Below are 14,747 nucleotides of genomic sequence, written 5' to 3' on the forward strand. Positions count from 1 at the left end.
ATGCTTTTCTTGACTTAGTGTCTGAGAGCATCCAGACATCCATAATTCTTTGCTTTTTATTGTCTTGTAATTGTCCTAACTCTAAACTGTATTACTCTAATTGTATTACTATTTTTATAACCATTTTATTATTATTAAACTTTTAAAATTTTAAAAACCAAGTGATTGGTGTTTTTCACACACACATAATCATGGGATATGATTCTATGCAGGTGCTTTTATTGAAGAGCTCTGGGAATCAGGGGTACAGACCCAAATCTGACTCTGACACGGCTTTCGAGCTGAACATATTTTATATTCTATCATTATATAACTTACATATTAATTATTACACTTATATTGTTTATAAGTTCTATCGTTATATATTTTCTATTCTATCATTATACAATTTACATATTAAACTTATATTATTCTATTGTATACATTGACTTTATTCAAGCATGAGTTTCTTGTGACCTTTCCCAACCCCCCCGACCAGTTTCTCGTGATTATTCTTACGAATAATTATATAATATATAATTATAATCAAAATATTTATATTTATATTTATATTTATATTTATATTTATATTTATATTTATATTTACATTTATATTTATATTTACATTTATATTTATATTTATAGCTATATTTATATTTATATATATTTATATTTATAGGTTAGTTATAGTTATAGTTAGTTATAGTTATAGTTATAGTTATAGTTAATATAATTAATTACTGTCAAAAACAGCGGTCTGTTTTCCCTGGACCGCTTTTTAAAATAATCATTTTATCATTATTAAACTTTTAAAAAAATGTTTTAAAACCCCAAGCGACCGGCGTTTTTCACATCCCCGCGCTTTAATTTCAAACCCTTTGCAGACGCTCGCCCCTCAGGCCGCGCCGCGCGCGCGCGCCGTCTCCGCGGCGACGCTGCCGTAAAGCGCGGGCGCGCGGGTGTCGCGGCCATGGAGATGCCGCTGCCGTCTCCGCGGCGACGCTGCCGTAAAGCGCGGGCGCGCGGGTGTCGCGGCGCGCGGCGCGGCCCAGCGGGGCCGGGGAGCCGCGGCCATGGAGATGCCGCTGCCGCCCGAGGGTGAGCGGCGATCCGGGGCTCCGGGGGGAGCGGGGGGACAGCGGGGAACGCGGGGAGAGCGGGCAGTGACGGCCGTGCTTCCCCACAGATCAGGAGCTGCGGAATGTCATCGACAAGCTGGCGCAGTTTGTGGCGCGGAACGGGCCCGAGTTCGAGAAGATGACGATGGAGAAGCAGAAGGAGAACCCCAAATTCTCCTTCCTCTTCGGGGGCGATTTCTACGGCTACTACAAGTACAAGCTGGCGCTGGAGCAGCAGCAGCGTGAGTGGGGGCTCTGTGAGTGAGTGAGGGCCTGCGGCTCGGGCAGGGCCGGCTCGGGGCTCGCTGCCGCCCCGGCCGCGGTCCCCGGGGCTCGGCCGCGGTCCCCGGGGCTCGGCCGCGGCTCCGGGGCTCGGCCGCGGTCCCCGGGGCTCGGCCGCGGCTCCGGGGCTCGGCCGCGGTCCCCGGGGCTCGGCCGCGGTCCCCGGGGCTCGGCCGCGGTCCCCGGGGCTCGGCCGCGGTCCCCGGGGCTCGGCCGTGGTTCCGGGGCTCGGCCGCGGTCCCCGGGGCTCGGCCGCGGTCCCCGGGGCTCGGCCGGCCCCAGACGCTTTTGTCTCTCCCCGCTCCGCCGGGACCGCTCTCAGCCTCTGGCTGCTCTCAGGGTTCCCGGGAGGTGGCTCAGCGCTGCCCCGGCTCCTCACGGTCCCGGTGGTGGCTTTGGGGACGGGCAGCGTGGTGGGACGGAGCTCAGCGGGATTTTTTGACCCCCACGGCCAGAGAGAGCAGAGTCCTATTTTAATAAATCATCGCCAAGATGATTTATTAAAAAAAATACGGATATTGATCTAATACTGATATCCAACTGGGACGGACAAAAACTCTCTAACAGTTTAAAGTTAGAAAGTGTGTGTTTATTGTGTGTGGGATCGCTCCCAAATCCACACCGCAGCCTCCAGATGATTACAGAGTCCTTTTAGCCATACAAGTGTTGAATACCCAAAATACAAATACATATTCATCATTTTGGTATATCCCATTCCTCACTTCGTATGCTAATAATTTCAAAAGTTATTCACCATGAGTAGTTTGTTCCTTGAATGGGTCAGTGATCCCTTCCCAAAATGAGGAAGTAAATGAAGTCTTCCTCGTTCTGACCTTTCTACCTTTTCAATGCAAATATGACACATGAACTCTTGGTAGAACTCTCATTTTTTGTCTTCAGTTGGTTTCAGAACAGAGGAGCCCCACAATTGTCTTATGTTCCTAAAAGCTATTTGTCAGTTTGTATATTCTTCATTATAAACCCAGCTAACTAAACATTGTGCTGACAAGCAATCAGTTATTAGTTAACTACTAACTCTTAACTTCATCAAGGCCTACTCATTTATTTTCATTAACTCTAGTAAGGCTTATCTCTAACTAAAATCTTAGCTCCGCTAAAATCTAAATTCCTTAAAATTTACGTTTCAAGCGCCTGCAGAACCAGAGCGGGGCTGGTCCTGCTGTTGTCCCTCTGGAAGGTGCTGGCTCTCCTCTTTGGCACCATCCACCCGTGATTTTGGGTTAAGTGTAGAATCAGAGTGTGCTGAGTTGGAAGGGACCCACCAGGATCAGTGAGTCCAACTCCTGACCCTGCGCAGGACACCCCAATAATCCCACCAAATATCTGAGAGCGTTGTCAAAGCAGCTCTGGAGACCCCTCTCACCCCCTCAGTCTCTTTGGAGCCATTTTCACCCGTGGGCTGGTGGTAGCAGGTTTCTCTGGGAGGTTTACTTTCAAAGTTTGCTCTGTCTGATAGTGTTGTGCAAGCAAAGCCAAGATATCGAGGCTTCGGCACAGATCCAGCCCCTGCCACAGCCATCGCTCCCGCCGGCTGCGCCCATGCCAGCCCCTCAGGGCACCCCTTCTGTGGAGGAGCTCATCCAGCAGAGTCAGTGGAACCTGCAGCAGCAGGAGCAGCATCTCCTGGCTATGAGACAGGTTGGTTTGAGATCAACACTCTCCTGGTGTGTCCTGGCCCGCCAGTGGCTGCAGGAATTAGGAGTGAAGGGGGAGAGGATGGTTTGCTGCTGAGCGGTGCTGGAGGTGAGGAGAAGGGATGTTGCTTTCTTTGTTTTTGTTGCGTGGCAAATGCCATCGTTCCCCTAGAATGGACGTGTCTGGTGTGTAGGTTGGGTTATGATTGCATAGGGGTTATATTATTATGGGATGAGTGATCTGTGATTAGAGCCTTCTATTTGCTCTTTGAAAAATCTTGTTAGTTTTAGAGTGGAATGAATTGTGACTGCTTAAACTTTGGTTTAATGCTGCAGATTGCTGGGAACTGCAAGATGTTCCAGGTTGTAATATTCCCACTTAGATGTGATTAGAGATGGAAGGGAACTGTGTGCTATCAACTAGCTGATTTTTGCAGGAGACATTTAGCTGTTAAAGCTGCTGAAAACCAAACTGAAGAGTTTCTTGTGCCTTGGTTATATTCCTTACCTTTAAGAGCTTCTTGCAATTATTTTTTATTACATGATAGATTTTAGAAGTAGAAGTAAACTGGACTTCTCTGTAAAAATGTGAAGAGTCTTTTCAGAACCATTTCAATTGGAACATTTTCATGAGGTCACAGGGCTTGTAAAGGATGTTGGTCCTTGAGATAGCCCTTAGGTCCAAGAGGATAAGGATACAGCAGCTTCATTCTCTAAAAGAATTTTGGCTATAATGTAATTCTTTCTCTTTCTTGTTTGCTTCTGTTTTGTTTGTTTTTTATCAGGAACAAGTCACATCAGCAGTTGCCCTTGCAATCGAGCAACAAATGCAAAAGGTTTTGGAGGAAACCCAGTTAGATATGAACGAATTTGACAACTTGTTGCAGCCAATAATTGACACTTGCACAAAAGATGCAATCTCAGTAAGTGATCTGAATCTGCACAGGGATTTGGTGGTGCTGTGGGTTCCTTTGAATTTTGAGATTCTCTGTACATTAACAACAGCTTTATATCTATGTTGTGTGGCAGGAAAGATGAAAGTTGAAAACTCCCCTTCCTGCAGTTATTTCAGAACTATAGGAAGCTTATCTTGTGGGAACGCATCAAACTGACTTAAAATATTTTAAAATTTGCTTTTCTAAGGCTGGCAAGAACTGGATGTTTAGTAATGCCAAGTCTCCTGCACACTGTGAGTTGATGGCCGGGCACCTGCGGAACCGGATAACGGCGGAAGGAGCTCACTTCGAGCTGCGCCTGCACCTCATCTACTTAATCAATGATGTCTTGCATCACTGGTAAGAATTCAGTTCTGGCTTTCAGTTTGCTGTTTTGATTCATTTGATGAAGTTACTCTCCTAGATACACTGTTGGTTTGACTTGTCACTTGATATTTTTAATGTATTAATTGATTTGATCTAGTGCCTTAGTAATTAAATTTAGGAAAAACCATTTTACCTACTTTGTGTATTTTTCCTCCAAACAAGATATTACAATAAAATCATTAGGGAGAGAACTCTCTATTTTGTGATTCCATGACTTTTAGTATAGCAGAAGTTGAGGTGAATTGAATATTCCAATGCACTTAGAGTGAAAAAGATAACTCTTCCCATTCCTTTCTTGAAGCCAGCGGAAGCAAGCACGAGATCTTCTGGCTGCTTTACAGAAGGTGGTTGTGCCTATTTATTGTACCAGTTTTCTAGCAGTGGAGGAGGATAAGCAACAGAAAATTGCCAGAGTGAGTACCTGGTTCTGGTTTAACTGTGACTTTTGCTTTGTTAGGTTGGTGCTATGTAAATTCACAAATAGGCAGGTGCAAGAAGATCACTGAGATTTTTCTGGTCTGATTGTCTTCATACAGTCTATTATAGGAGGTACTGTAGTTCACATTTAAAACAGAATTTCAAAGTAGCTAGGCTTTATTTAAGAGTTATCACAATGGTGAAGACCTCTGAATCTTTAGTCATTCAAAAAGAAATACAACAATCCTAGGTCTTATGAAAAGCTGAAGACACAAAAATGCTGTGGCTCAATTTTTCTTTGATTGTTCATAATTTCTAAAATCCTTTCACTCTTATTCATGCAGCTTCTTCAGCTATGGGAGAAAAATGGGTACTTTGATGAGTCCATTATTCAGCAGTTACAAAGCCCAGCTCTTGGACTTGGCCAGTACCAGGTTAGCCACAAAAATATCAGTTTTCTTATTTATGTAAATATTCTGAAAATTATTTTCATTTTCAAAGGATAATGTTAATTTTTGTCCCTCCTCCTCTCTCCCTTGAAGTTGCTTACAAGGGATTGAAAAAAAAAAAAAAGTAAAATATAACCTTGTTATTTCAAACATTTAATAATCCAGCTGCTGATATGGTCCTGGATACAGGATACAGACTGATATGGTCCTGTACATATTTGACAGTGTCTTGTATAGCAGGGGGTGTTTGGTTAAAAGAAAACAAGCAAATATGGCTTTAAATTGGATACATTGAATATAAAAATTGTTGTGGCAGCAGGAACCTTTCCTTTTTATTATTAATAATGAATGCTGTTGATTTGAGCTGCATTGGAAAGACAGTACTAAAGATGGTGGGTTCCAGGCTGCAGAGAATATTTTGGAAATCTCCACAAAGCTTCATAATGAGACTGGGTGGTTCTGCCACCATTATTCTGCATCCTCATGTGTTTGTTTTTGGGAGAGAGGGTGAAGGGCAATACAGGGAATTGTGAACAGCTGGATAGGGTAGGTATTACAGGTGCAGTGTTCACTTGTTCTCCTTCATTTCCTTTATCAGGCAAATTTGATCACTGAATATGCAACGGTTGTCCAGCCTGTGCAAGTGGCTTTCCAACAGCAGATTCAGAACCTGAAAACTCAACACGAGGAGTTTGTGAACAGTTTAACACAGCAGCAGCAGCAGCAGCAGATCCAAATACCCCCACTAGAGAACGAGGTGAAATCAACACCCCCACCTCAAGCCCCCACAGCAGCCCCAGCCTCAGCTCCACCATCTGTGCCAGTCACACAAGCAGGTACTGAGCTGATCTTTTTTTTCCCCTCCTTTTTTAATAATGAGGCACAATGCACTGCTGGTTTGGTTCAGGCAAAAGCTTGAATCTGTTCAGAGCCTTGCAGCAGGTGCAGGCTGATGCTTGAGTATAAAAATAACCAAAGAGATGAGTGTTAAATGGATCAGAAATCCTGTCTCCCAGTAATTAGATTTCTGCAGAAGGAATTCATCTTGAGCCCGGTGTGCTGATGTTTTATTAACTGCAAGTGAATTTGATGCTGACAATAGTCTCTAAATTGTTCCAGATGATGGTAAATCTCAGCTGCCTTTGGCTGGTTCTACAGAGTATGACACAACTGGGTCTGGAGTGCAGGATCCTGCCTCAGGTGGACCACGTGGACCTGGCTCTCATGACCAGATTCCCCCAAATAAACCACCCTGGTTTGACCAACCTCACCCTGTTGCGCCCTGGGGTCAACAACAGGTAAGAAACTGTTCTGAAAAAACAGATGTGGAAGTTCAGAATGACTGTCTTGGTTGTGGAGGTTGGGAATAACCACCTTGGTTGTGGAAGTTCAATGAAAAGCTAGAAAGTCAGAAATCCAGATTTCAATGCCAGTATCACTCTGAGTGCAGTTAAAGGCTTTTGCCTTTAATCATGAATCATGTTAATCATATTTCAGTTTGTTAACCATCACACAATTCCTATGAACAAGACAACAAGAGCTGTTCGGTTCAGTAACAGTTTGGTCTTTTTTTTTTTTTTTTCTGAAATTGCTGTCATGCAGACTCATATTTGAAATGCTCTTTCACTTGTGCATGTTGCCCTGTGGGCTGTATTTCCTTAAGAAGGTATGTTATTGTGTTTTTCCAATGACCAAACTTCTGTCCTTCACCTCCAGGGACCGCCTCACTGTCCTCCCTGGAATAACAACCACGAAGGAATGTGGAACGAACAGAGGGATCAAGGCTGGAACAATCAGCGAGAGACCCCTTGGAACAACCAGCCTGATCCTTCTTGGAACAACCAGTTTGAAGCACCATGGAACAACCAGCATGAGCAGCCTCCATGGGGTGGGGGTCAGAGGGAACCTCCATTTCGAATGCAGCGGCCACCTCACTTCAGAGGCCCATTTCCTCCACATCAGCAACATCCCCAATTCAACCAGCCCCCGCATCCGCATAATTTCAACCGCTTTCCACCTCGCTTCATGCAGGATGATTTTCCACCTCGCCATCCCTTTGAAAGGCCTCCTTATCCTCATCGTTTTGATTACCCCCAGGGGGATTTTCCTCAAGGTAAAGTGTGTACCAGGCCAGGTTTTCTTACCTGATTGCCATTACAGAATTATTTAGTGATTTGGGGTGATAGTTTATCCTTGGTAGACTCTTGTGATTTTCCTAAGAAATGTTTAGTTTGGGAAGCTACTGCTAAGAACTCAGTAGGAAACACATGCACAGTTGGACACGGCTTCCTTGCTTTTTGAGTCTTCCCTAATGCATAAGAAATTGTAGTCCAAATTCCTGTCAGCATCTCTACAGGCACCTCTTTTGCGACTACTTCACTTTAAAAGTAGTAAGTCCAAAAGTGAGAAGCAGCATTTTCTTGTAAATTTAATCACTTGCACATCAGCCCATAGGTGAGGGCTGATGAGAGCTGTGACCTGAGTAGATGGAGGAAGTTAAGAGGAAGGCTGACAGGACTTGTTCCTGTGCATACACTCATTTGTTCTTTCTTTTTATTTTGGCTGCCAAGCTCTCTAGTTCTCTGCCTTTAATGTTGTGTAGTGTGTGGTGCAATGATCCCTACCTGCAGTTCTTCCTCCTCATTGGGTCTGTTCTCTTGTTGGAACATGGGAATGTGTGGGGCTGTAACCTGGTGCTGCTTGCCTGGCCAGAGGTAGTTTCCATTTCACCTGCAGGAGTTACTGTTGCTCTGGAATGATCCTTGTCAGTGTGAAGGCCAAAGATCACCCTGGTTCTGTGTGACAAGTCATTTAGAAACTAGATTATGTTTGTGTGTAGGAGTTGCTACGTTAATCCTAAAAGTTTCTAAATTTTCCAAGTCCAAAAATGGTTGAAAACCAGTGGATTTGAGTTTATATATTTAGGATTGAGTTTAATTTCTATAGTAGAGATTGTCTTTTTTTTCCCCCTTGGGTTTTATTGCTTGGGTGTTTCTCTTAAGAATTGTGGTAGTGAGTAGGGAGAAAGGGAGAATTCCCTCTTGTCCGAGGGAGTTTAGGTTTAAGCTCAGAAGCTTGGTTTTGGATTCTAGTGGTGATTTAAAATACCAAAGTTGTTTTATGCAAAGTTGTTGGAGGAAGGGCTCTATTAAGCTAGATGATTAAAACTAGGAAAGCTGTGAATCAATGACAATACAGACTCTACTCGAGTTCTGATGACAATGAGTCAAATAGTACCAGCTTGAAATTGGCTGTAATGGCTTTTTCTGGAAAAACTGTTAATTCTGCTGCAAATGATGTTGATTTTCAGTCTTGCATTTTTCTCCATAGAGTGCAGGGAGTTCAGCAGGGTCTCCTGGCGTTCATGGCGTTTGTCCATCAGTGGTTGGATGAGTGTCACTCACTTCCCTGTATTAACAGAATTATTATCTCTACCTCTTCTCCAAATTTATTTTTCTCCACAAGTAAATTCTTGTCACCCACTGATGCGAGTTTATTGCTGTCTTATGTATTTCTTCATATATGTTGATTTAGCAGAGAGACAGATCTAATTACAGGTCTAAGCTGAGCCATGATTGTGCACTTAGCTTCAGAAATAAATCCCACCAGTAGCTGCCCTGATGCATCTGAAACATTTTGTTCTTGACAGTGTCTTTGTTGTGGTCTTTTTGACCACAGTAAGTCCCAAAGGAAGCAGTGGCTTGAGGCTGAACTATCCTTTTGTCTAGAGAGTGGTTGCTGTGGCCAGGGAGGTAAATGCACTGCAGGATGTTCTTGAGTGTGGACCTGTAGCCAACCTCTGCTCCTTCAGTTCTGGTGCTTTGCTGGATCTGCTGAGATTGGGTTTTAGGATAAATGCAGGAATTGAAGTACATCTCTGATTGCCTTCCTTCCTTGACAGCTAAATAAAACCTTTTAACCCTCCCACTCTGCAGAAATTGGACCTCCTCATCATCATCCTGGTCACAGATTGCCTCATCCTGGTATCAGCGAGCATCCACCCTGGGGAGGGCCACAGCACCCTGATTTTGGGCCTCCCCCACATGGATTTAACGGGCAGCCCCCTCACATGCGGCGCCAAGGGCCCCCTCACATGAACCACGATGATCCCAGCCTGGTGCCAAATGTTCCCTACTTCGATCTTCCTGCTGGCCTGATGGCTCCACTTGTCAAAGTAAGTGCTTGCTATGAGACTCCTTCAATCCAAGACACTGGTGGGATTAACAGATCCCAAACCTGTTGTTGTTATTAGGGACAGTTCAACATCGATGTGTATGATTTCAAATCCTTCCATCCCACGATCAGTTGTGTAGGGTATAAGAGCAGAAGTAGTTTGGGGGACTAGGTGGTGAAAATGGTGAGAATTTTTGTGTGTTTTGTGCTAGAGGAAGCTGGTTGAACTCACAGTGTGAAAGAGTAAAAGTCTGACTCCTGTTTGTAGGAAATGGAAATCCCCACTGATTTCCAGATGGCCAGAGAGACCTCACAGGTCTGATGGGGCCACTGTACTAGTTCGTCATAACCAGAATTCTCTCAAAGACATTTTACAATATCAATATTATGTAGACAAAGAAGGATAGAGAACAAGAAAAATACCTGTATCAACATCTTCAGGGATATTTAGATTTGTGTCTTCTGTATTTGAGATGAACAAATAAGCCTCTTTCATCTCTTTGTGTTATTCTCATACACCACTTCGTGCCAGGCTTCCAGCAGACACATTAGCACAAAGGTGGATGAGATCTGCATTTTATCTACCTGGTGATCCACTTGATACTGTGCAGTGCAGGCTTTTCTCAGAGAACTCACAATAATGATAGCACGAGGAAGCATTTGGTCATCTGCAGAATCCTTATTTCCAGATAATTTTTTATCCACTATTGAAATTTGAGGTCTCTACACGGCTAAATCTGTATTTAACTCTTCAGGTAGCCACCCCATGACACATGACACGAATGTAATTTGTTTTGTTTCTGGCAGCTTGAAGATCATGAGTATAAACCTTTAGATCCTAAAGATATACGTCTTCCACCTCCAATGCCCCCCAGTGAGAGACTCCTGGCTGCAGTTGAGGCATTTTATAGTCCACCATCTCATGACAGGCCTAGAAACAGGTAAGAGTAGGTGTAGCCAATACAGTGGTAAAGAAAATACCCTAAGAATGTGCCTCAAACCACAAAGTACCTCCCTCTCTTTCACCTGTGCCTTTGTTCTCCAAATGCTCTTCTTGTATTGCAACTGCACTTGTTGTTTGATCTGATACTGAGATTTGCAAGACAGTTTTGCCCAGACCCTTTGTTCTGTACAAAATCTGGTGAAAATCCTTAAGGTCAGCACTGAGGTGGAATTCACACGTGTGGGTTCTGTGTGGTTGATTTGTTGCAGTGAAGGATGGGAGCAGAATGGACTGTATGAATTCTTCAGAGCTAAAATGAGAGCGAGGCGGAGGAAAGGTCAAGAGAAGAGAAATAGGTGAGAGTTCTTGTGTGTCACCTTCTGCTGTGTGCTGTTCAAAGTGCTTGGGCTAAATGCAGAGGGAAAGTCTGTTCAGCAACATGCTGATGGAATAAGTGAGTTTCAGCTGGGATTTCTGTCTAATCTGCAGAAAAAAGACACGGCACAGCTTCCCCAGAGTAGCTGTGGGTGCCCTATCCCTGGAAGTGCCCAAGGCCAGGTTAAACTGGGCTTGGAGCAACATGTGTGTCCCTGCTCAATGGCAGGGGTTGGAACTGGATGAGCTTTAAGGTCCCTTCCAACTCAAACTGCTTTGTGATTCTGTGAAACAGTTTTTCACACTCAGGCTTTCACTTTCACTGCAGAAGTAGTGCTTGTGTGTAATTTGAATTTGATCAGGAGTAGAGTTGTGTTTCTGGTGCCTCTCCGTGGAATCTCACGGGAGTTTCTCTGCTCATTTGTGCAGTGGGCCCTCCCGGTCTCGCAGTCGGTCTAAAAGCCGAGGTCGTTCATCTTCCCGGTCTCACTCACGATCTTCAAAATCATCTGGCTCCTACTCGAGATCCCGCTCCCGCTCTTGCTCCCGCTCCCGCTCCTATTCTCGCTCGCAGTCCAGGTAGGGCACAGGGGTGAACCTTGGGAACTGGGGAGTGGAGGACCCAGCCCTGGAGGCCGTCGCAGGGATGCGCGGGGTTGCTCGGTAACTCTGTGCTCTCCCTTTCAGAAGCCGGAGCAGGTCCCGCTCCTCTCACAGCCGATCGCGGTCCCGGTCCCGGTCCCGGTCCAAGTCGTACTCCCCAGGAAGGCGGCGCCGCTCCCGCTCCCGCAGCCCCACTCCTCCGTAAGTGCTCCTTTGACCTGGGCTCTTTGAACAGAGCCTGCAGGGGCACTGCCTCGTTACCAGGGGATAATTAGCGTTTCAACAAAGAGCAGAAAAGATGGAGAGCAGGTTTATAAACAATTTATCTGTTGTATGGGCCTGTAGAGAGAATATTACTCTATTGTGGTGGCTTTTTATTTCAGCAAAACTGCGTGCAGCTGTGAAGTCTGTGTATGCCTTCATTGAGAGCAGGAGGAATTCTCTGTGTGCTCCACTGGGAAGAGCACAGTGTTTGATTTCCCTGAGAAATCAAACTGAGAAGCAGGTGATGTGTTTCTGGCACCTCAATAACTGCATAAACTGTTGGCTTTAATAAAGAATAGCTTAGTAGAGTGCAGGGAATTGTGTTGGCTGTTAATATTTAACAAGATAGAACTGACTGTGTTTTATGTCAGAATAATGTCACTGGTTCTTAATTTGTTATTTTCTTAGTTCTTCTGCTGGTTTGGGCTCCAGTTCTGGGCCTCCTATACCAGAATCGAGACTTGGAGAAGAAAATAAAGGCCATCAAATGCTAGTGAAAATGGGTAAGATGCTGTTCTAGAATCTTACACAAGCCAGGAAACAAAATTAGACAGTAAAGTTTTAGATATAATTAATGCATGTTCATACGGAATTATTCCTTGGCATTCCAAGGTCAGCATAAGAATATTCAGAGATGTAAATATATGGAGCAGTGATAGTTGCCTTTCTGAGAAAAATAGAGAAGACAGGAATGTGAGCTTGGATTCAGATAGAACTGACCCTACCCAAAAGTATTTTGTCTCCCTGTAGTGCAGGTCAGCACAGTTGACCAGGCAGATTGGACTTGCACTGCCTTTTTTCTTACCTCCTAACAGTTTTTAGGAATACTGCTGCTGTCAGCTCCTAGAATCTCTGTGTATTAATACTTGTGAAATAAATGGGACAGTTCATGTGCTGTTTCAGGTTGTCTGTTCCCATCCTGCTTTATCAAACTGATGCTGTCTTTGGTTGTTTCCAAAATGTCCATGTTTGTCTTCACAATTCTAGTAATAAACAAACCAGTGAAAGGATTGCAATGTTGTGTCCTTGCTGCAGGATGGAGTGGATCTGGTGGATTAGGAGCTAAGGAGCAAGGAATTCAAGATCCAATTAAAGGAGGTGATATCCGAGACAAATGGGATCAGTACAAAGGAGTGGGAGTTGCATTGGATGACCCTTATGAAAACTACAGAAGAAATAAAAGTTACTCATTTATCGCACGCATGAAGGCCAGGGATGAATGTAAGTGAATGCTTCTCAGCAATTTAAAAACCGCTATGGACTTGAAAGTGATTTTTGCAAACCCAAATCAAAATAGCAGTAGCTCTTAATTTTTTCTAAGGTAACTGATACAGTAAAACAACAGGTAAGTGGATGTGTACTTTGATTAACCCAGCAGGTTTTCCTTTTTAGGCATTGTGTTGTGTTCTAATTTCTGAAATGTTAATTAATTAGTGTGTTCTGTGCAAGTCACTTCCTGGCTGCAGTACTGAGCACCTGCATCTTTGGATGTTGCCCCACAAAGACTTGGAGCAGTCACTAAGTTAGTGGAGGGGGAGCTGTGCCACACAAGGGACAGCTGCCACAGCAGACAGGTCCTTGTGGTTGGAACCAGGGCCATGCTTACTGTTTACCCCTGCCCTATTCAGAGTTTCCTACCATTAGTATCATGTTCTGCCAAAGCCAGAATTGGTAATAAATTTCGTGTGGTGCAGAAAAGGTTCAGAAAAAGACAGTTACCCAGATGATGGATTTTTGCAGAGAGTCTGTGATACACTGGACATTGGCAGTTGGCAGCAGCTAAAAGGAAAAAGCTGGCATGCTCAATGGAAATGTCACGTCTGCCTCTATATCTGTGCAATCAAATGGGTTCAGATAAAACCCATAAGGAAAAATTCCTTATTAACAGAGCCCTCATTCCACCAAGCGCTTCAGACAACTTAGGTAACTGTGCAATGTGTAAGAATCTTCTCCCTATTGTTCCAGTGAAGTGTGAAATAAAAGACTCTTCACCACCTGAGTAAGACTCTGAAGAAAGATATCTTGCATCTTTTGCAAAACATTAAACTTTTAGAAATCCAGATTAAAGTCTGGAGGAAGTGACAAATTAATTACTTTTAAAATTATGGTGAAAAATGGAAAGCTATGACATGTACTTCAACACTTGTCAGTTAGGGCTTAAAAAGGGCCTAAAAAAGGCTTAAAAAAGACATGTCTAGCAAGTTTAAAAATTTCCATCTATCTTGTAAAACTTTGTAATTAGTTCCCCATTTTACAGTGGAACTAAACCCCACTCTAGCTGTTCCTGGTGCAGGACTATGCTTCATTCATTCCTGTGGAATACAGACATTATATGATGTGGTTGTGTATTTTCTAGTTCCATAATGTATGTTTATTTCTCTCAAAAGGTTAATTCTATTTGAAGTGGAAGTGTGCTGCCTTGGGATCAAGTCAGACTGATGCTGAGCAGCGTATCCTAATGTCTAAATGGGGAATGAAGCATCTAGTTCCAGTGCAGGTGACCTCTGAGCACTGTGCAAGCTTTTAGAACCTTCCATCCACCTCCAGACCCTGCCCAGCAGCTGCTGCAGCCACCACGAGGGGCAGGACACGAGGGGCAGTTCTCTGGTAGCTTTCCCAGCACTCTGAGGGATGAGCAGTGCTTTGTAATGGAACACATTCTTTGAGCTTTTTATATTTTTGTATATACCCTTTAATAAAAGCTAATTAGTTAAATAGAAGAGAATCCATTTTCTCTGCTCTACACCTTTCTATCAACGAGATGTTCTTGGAAACTTGATGTAATCTAAATGAAAACAGAAAGAAACCTTTTGTAACTGTTTCCAGAGACCACCAGCTAGAGCTGTTAGGCCCTTACACTGCACTTCCACTCCCCAGGTCTGCGTGGCAGTTCCCTTTTCCAGTTGTTTGTTTGTAGAGCAAAAACCCTCTTAAAACCATTCAGTTAATATGGTGGAATATCAGTTTGTTCTAGATCTACTGTAGTTGTGGAACTGTACCTGTCTGTGAATCAGCATACAACACCTGTATGTTACCAACTTGTGAATGTTGTTGTTTTGCCCTCCAATAAACAATTTTTTTAAAATAAAGATTCAGCTGAGATTTCCTCTACCTTGTTTGGAATTTCTCTTAATAAACACACCCAAATGTGTGTTTGGGTTTGTTGT

The 14,747-nt window shown here is 43.8% G+C and overlaps 1 protein-coding gene across 3 annotated transcripts; it reads left to right on the plus strand.

Moving 5' to 3' along the window:
- Nucleotides 1-979: 979 nt before the first annotated feature.
- CHERP (calcium homeostasis endoplasmic reticulum protein) lies at nt 980-14,691 on the plus strand. 3 transcript variants are annotated; one of them, XM_021540091.2, is made up of 18 exons: nt 980-1,077; nt 1,166-1,339; nt 2,857-3,038; nt 3,820-3,957; nt 4,178-4,329; nt 4,658-4,769; nt 5,118-5,207; nt 5,821-6,058; nt 6,342-6,520; nt 6,939-7,335; nt 9,158-9,396; nt 10,203-10,336; nt 10,608-10,694; nt 11,143-11,292; nt 11,401-11,517; nt 11,989-12,083; nt 12,616-12,801; nt 13,968-14,691. In XM_021540091.2, the coding sequence occupies exons 1-18, from the start codon at nt 1,053-1,055 to the stop codon at nt 13,970-13,972; spliced, it is 2,700 nt and encodes an 899-aa protein (XP_021395766.2). In that variant the 5' UTR covers nt 980-1,052; the 3' UTR covers nt 13,973-14,691. The 3 variants fall into 3 exon arrangements, with proteins under 3 accessions (XP_021395766.2, XP_077644927.1, XP_021395765.2); XM_077788801.1 differs by having other exon boundaries at nt 11,404-11,517; XM_021540090.2 differs by lacking the exon at nt 13,968-14,691 and having other exon boundaries at nt 12,616-12,809.
- Nucleotides 14,692-14,747: the final 56 nt, after the last annotated feature.

This window comes from Lonchura striata, chromosome 28, assembly GCF_046129695.1.
Source record: "Lonchura striata isolate bLonStr1 chromosome 28, bLonStr1.mat, whole genome shotgun sequence".
NCBI lineage: Eukaryota > Metazoa > Chordata > Aves > Passeriformes > Estrildidae > Lonchura > Lonchura striata.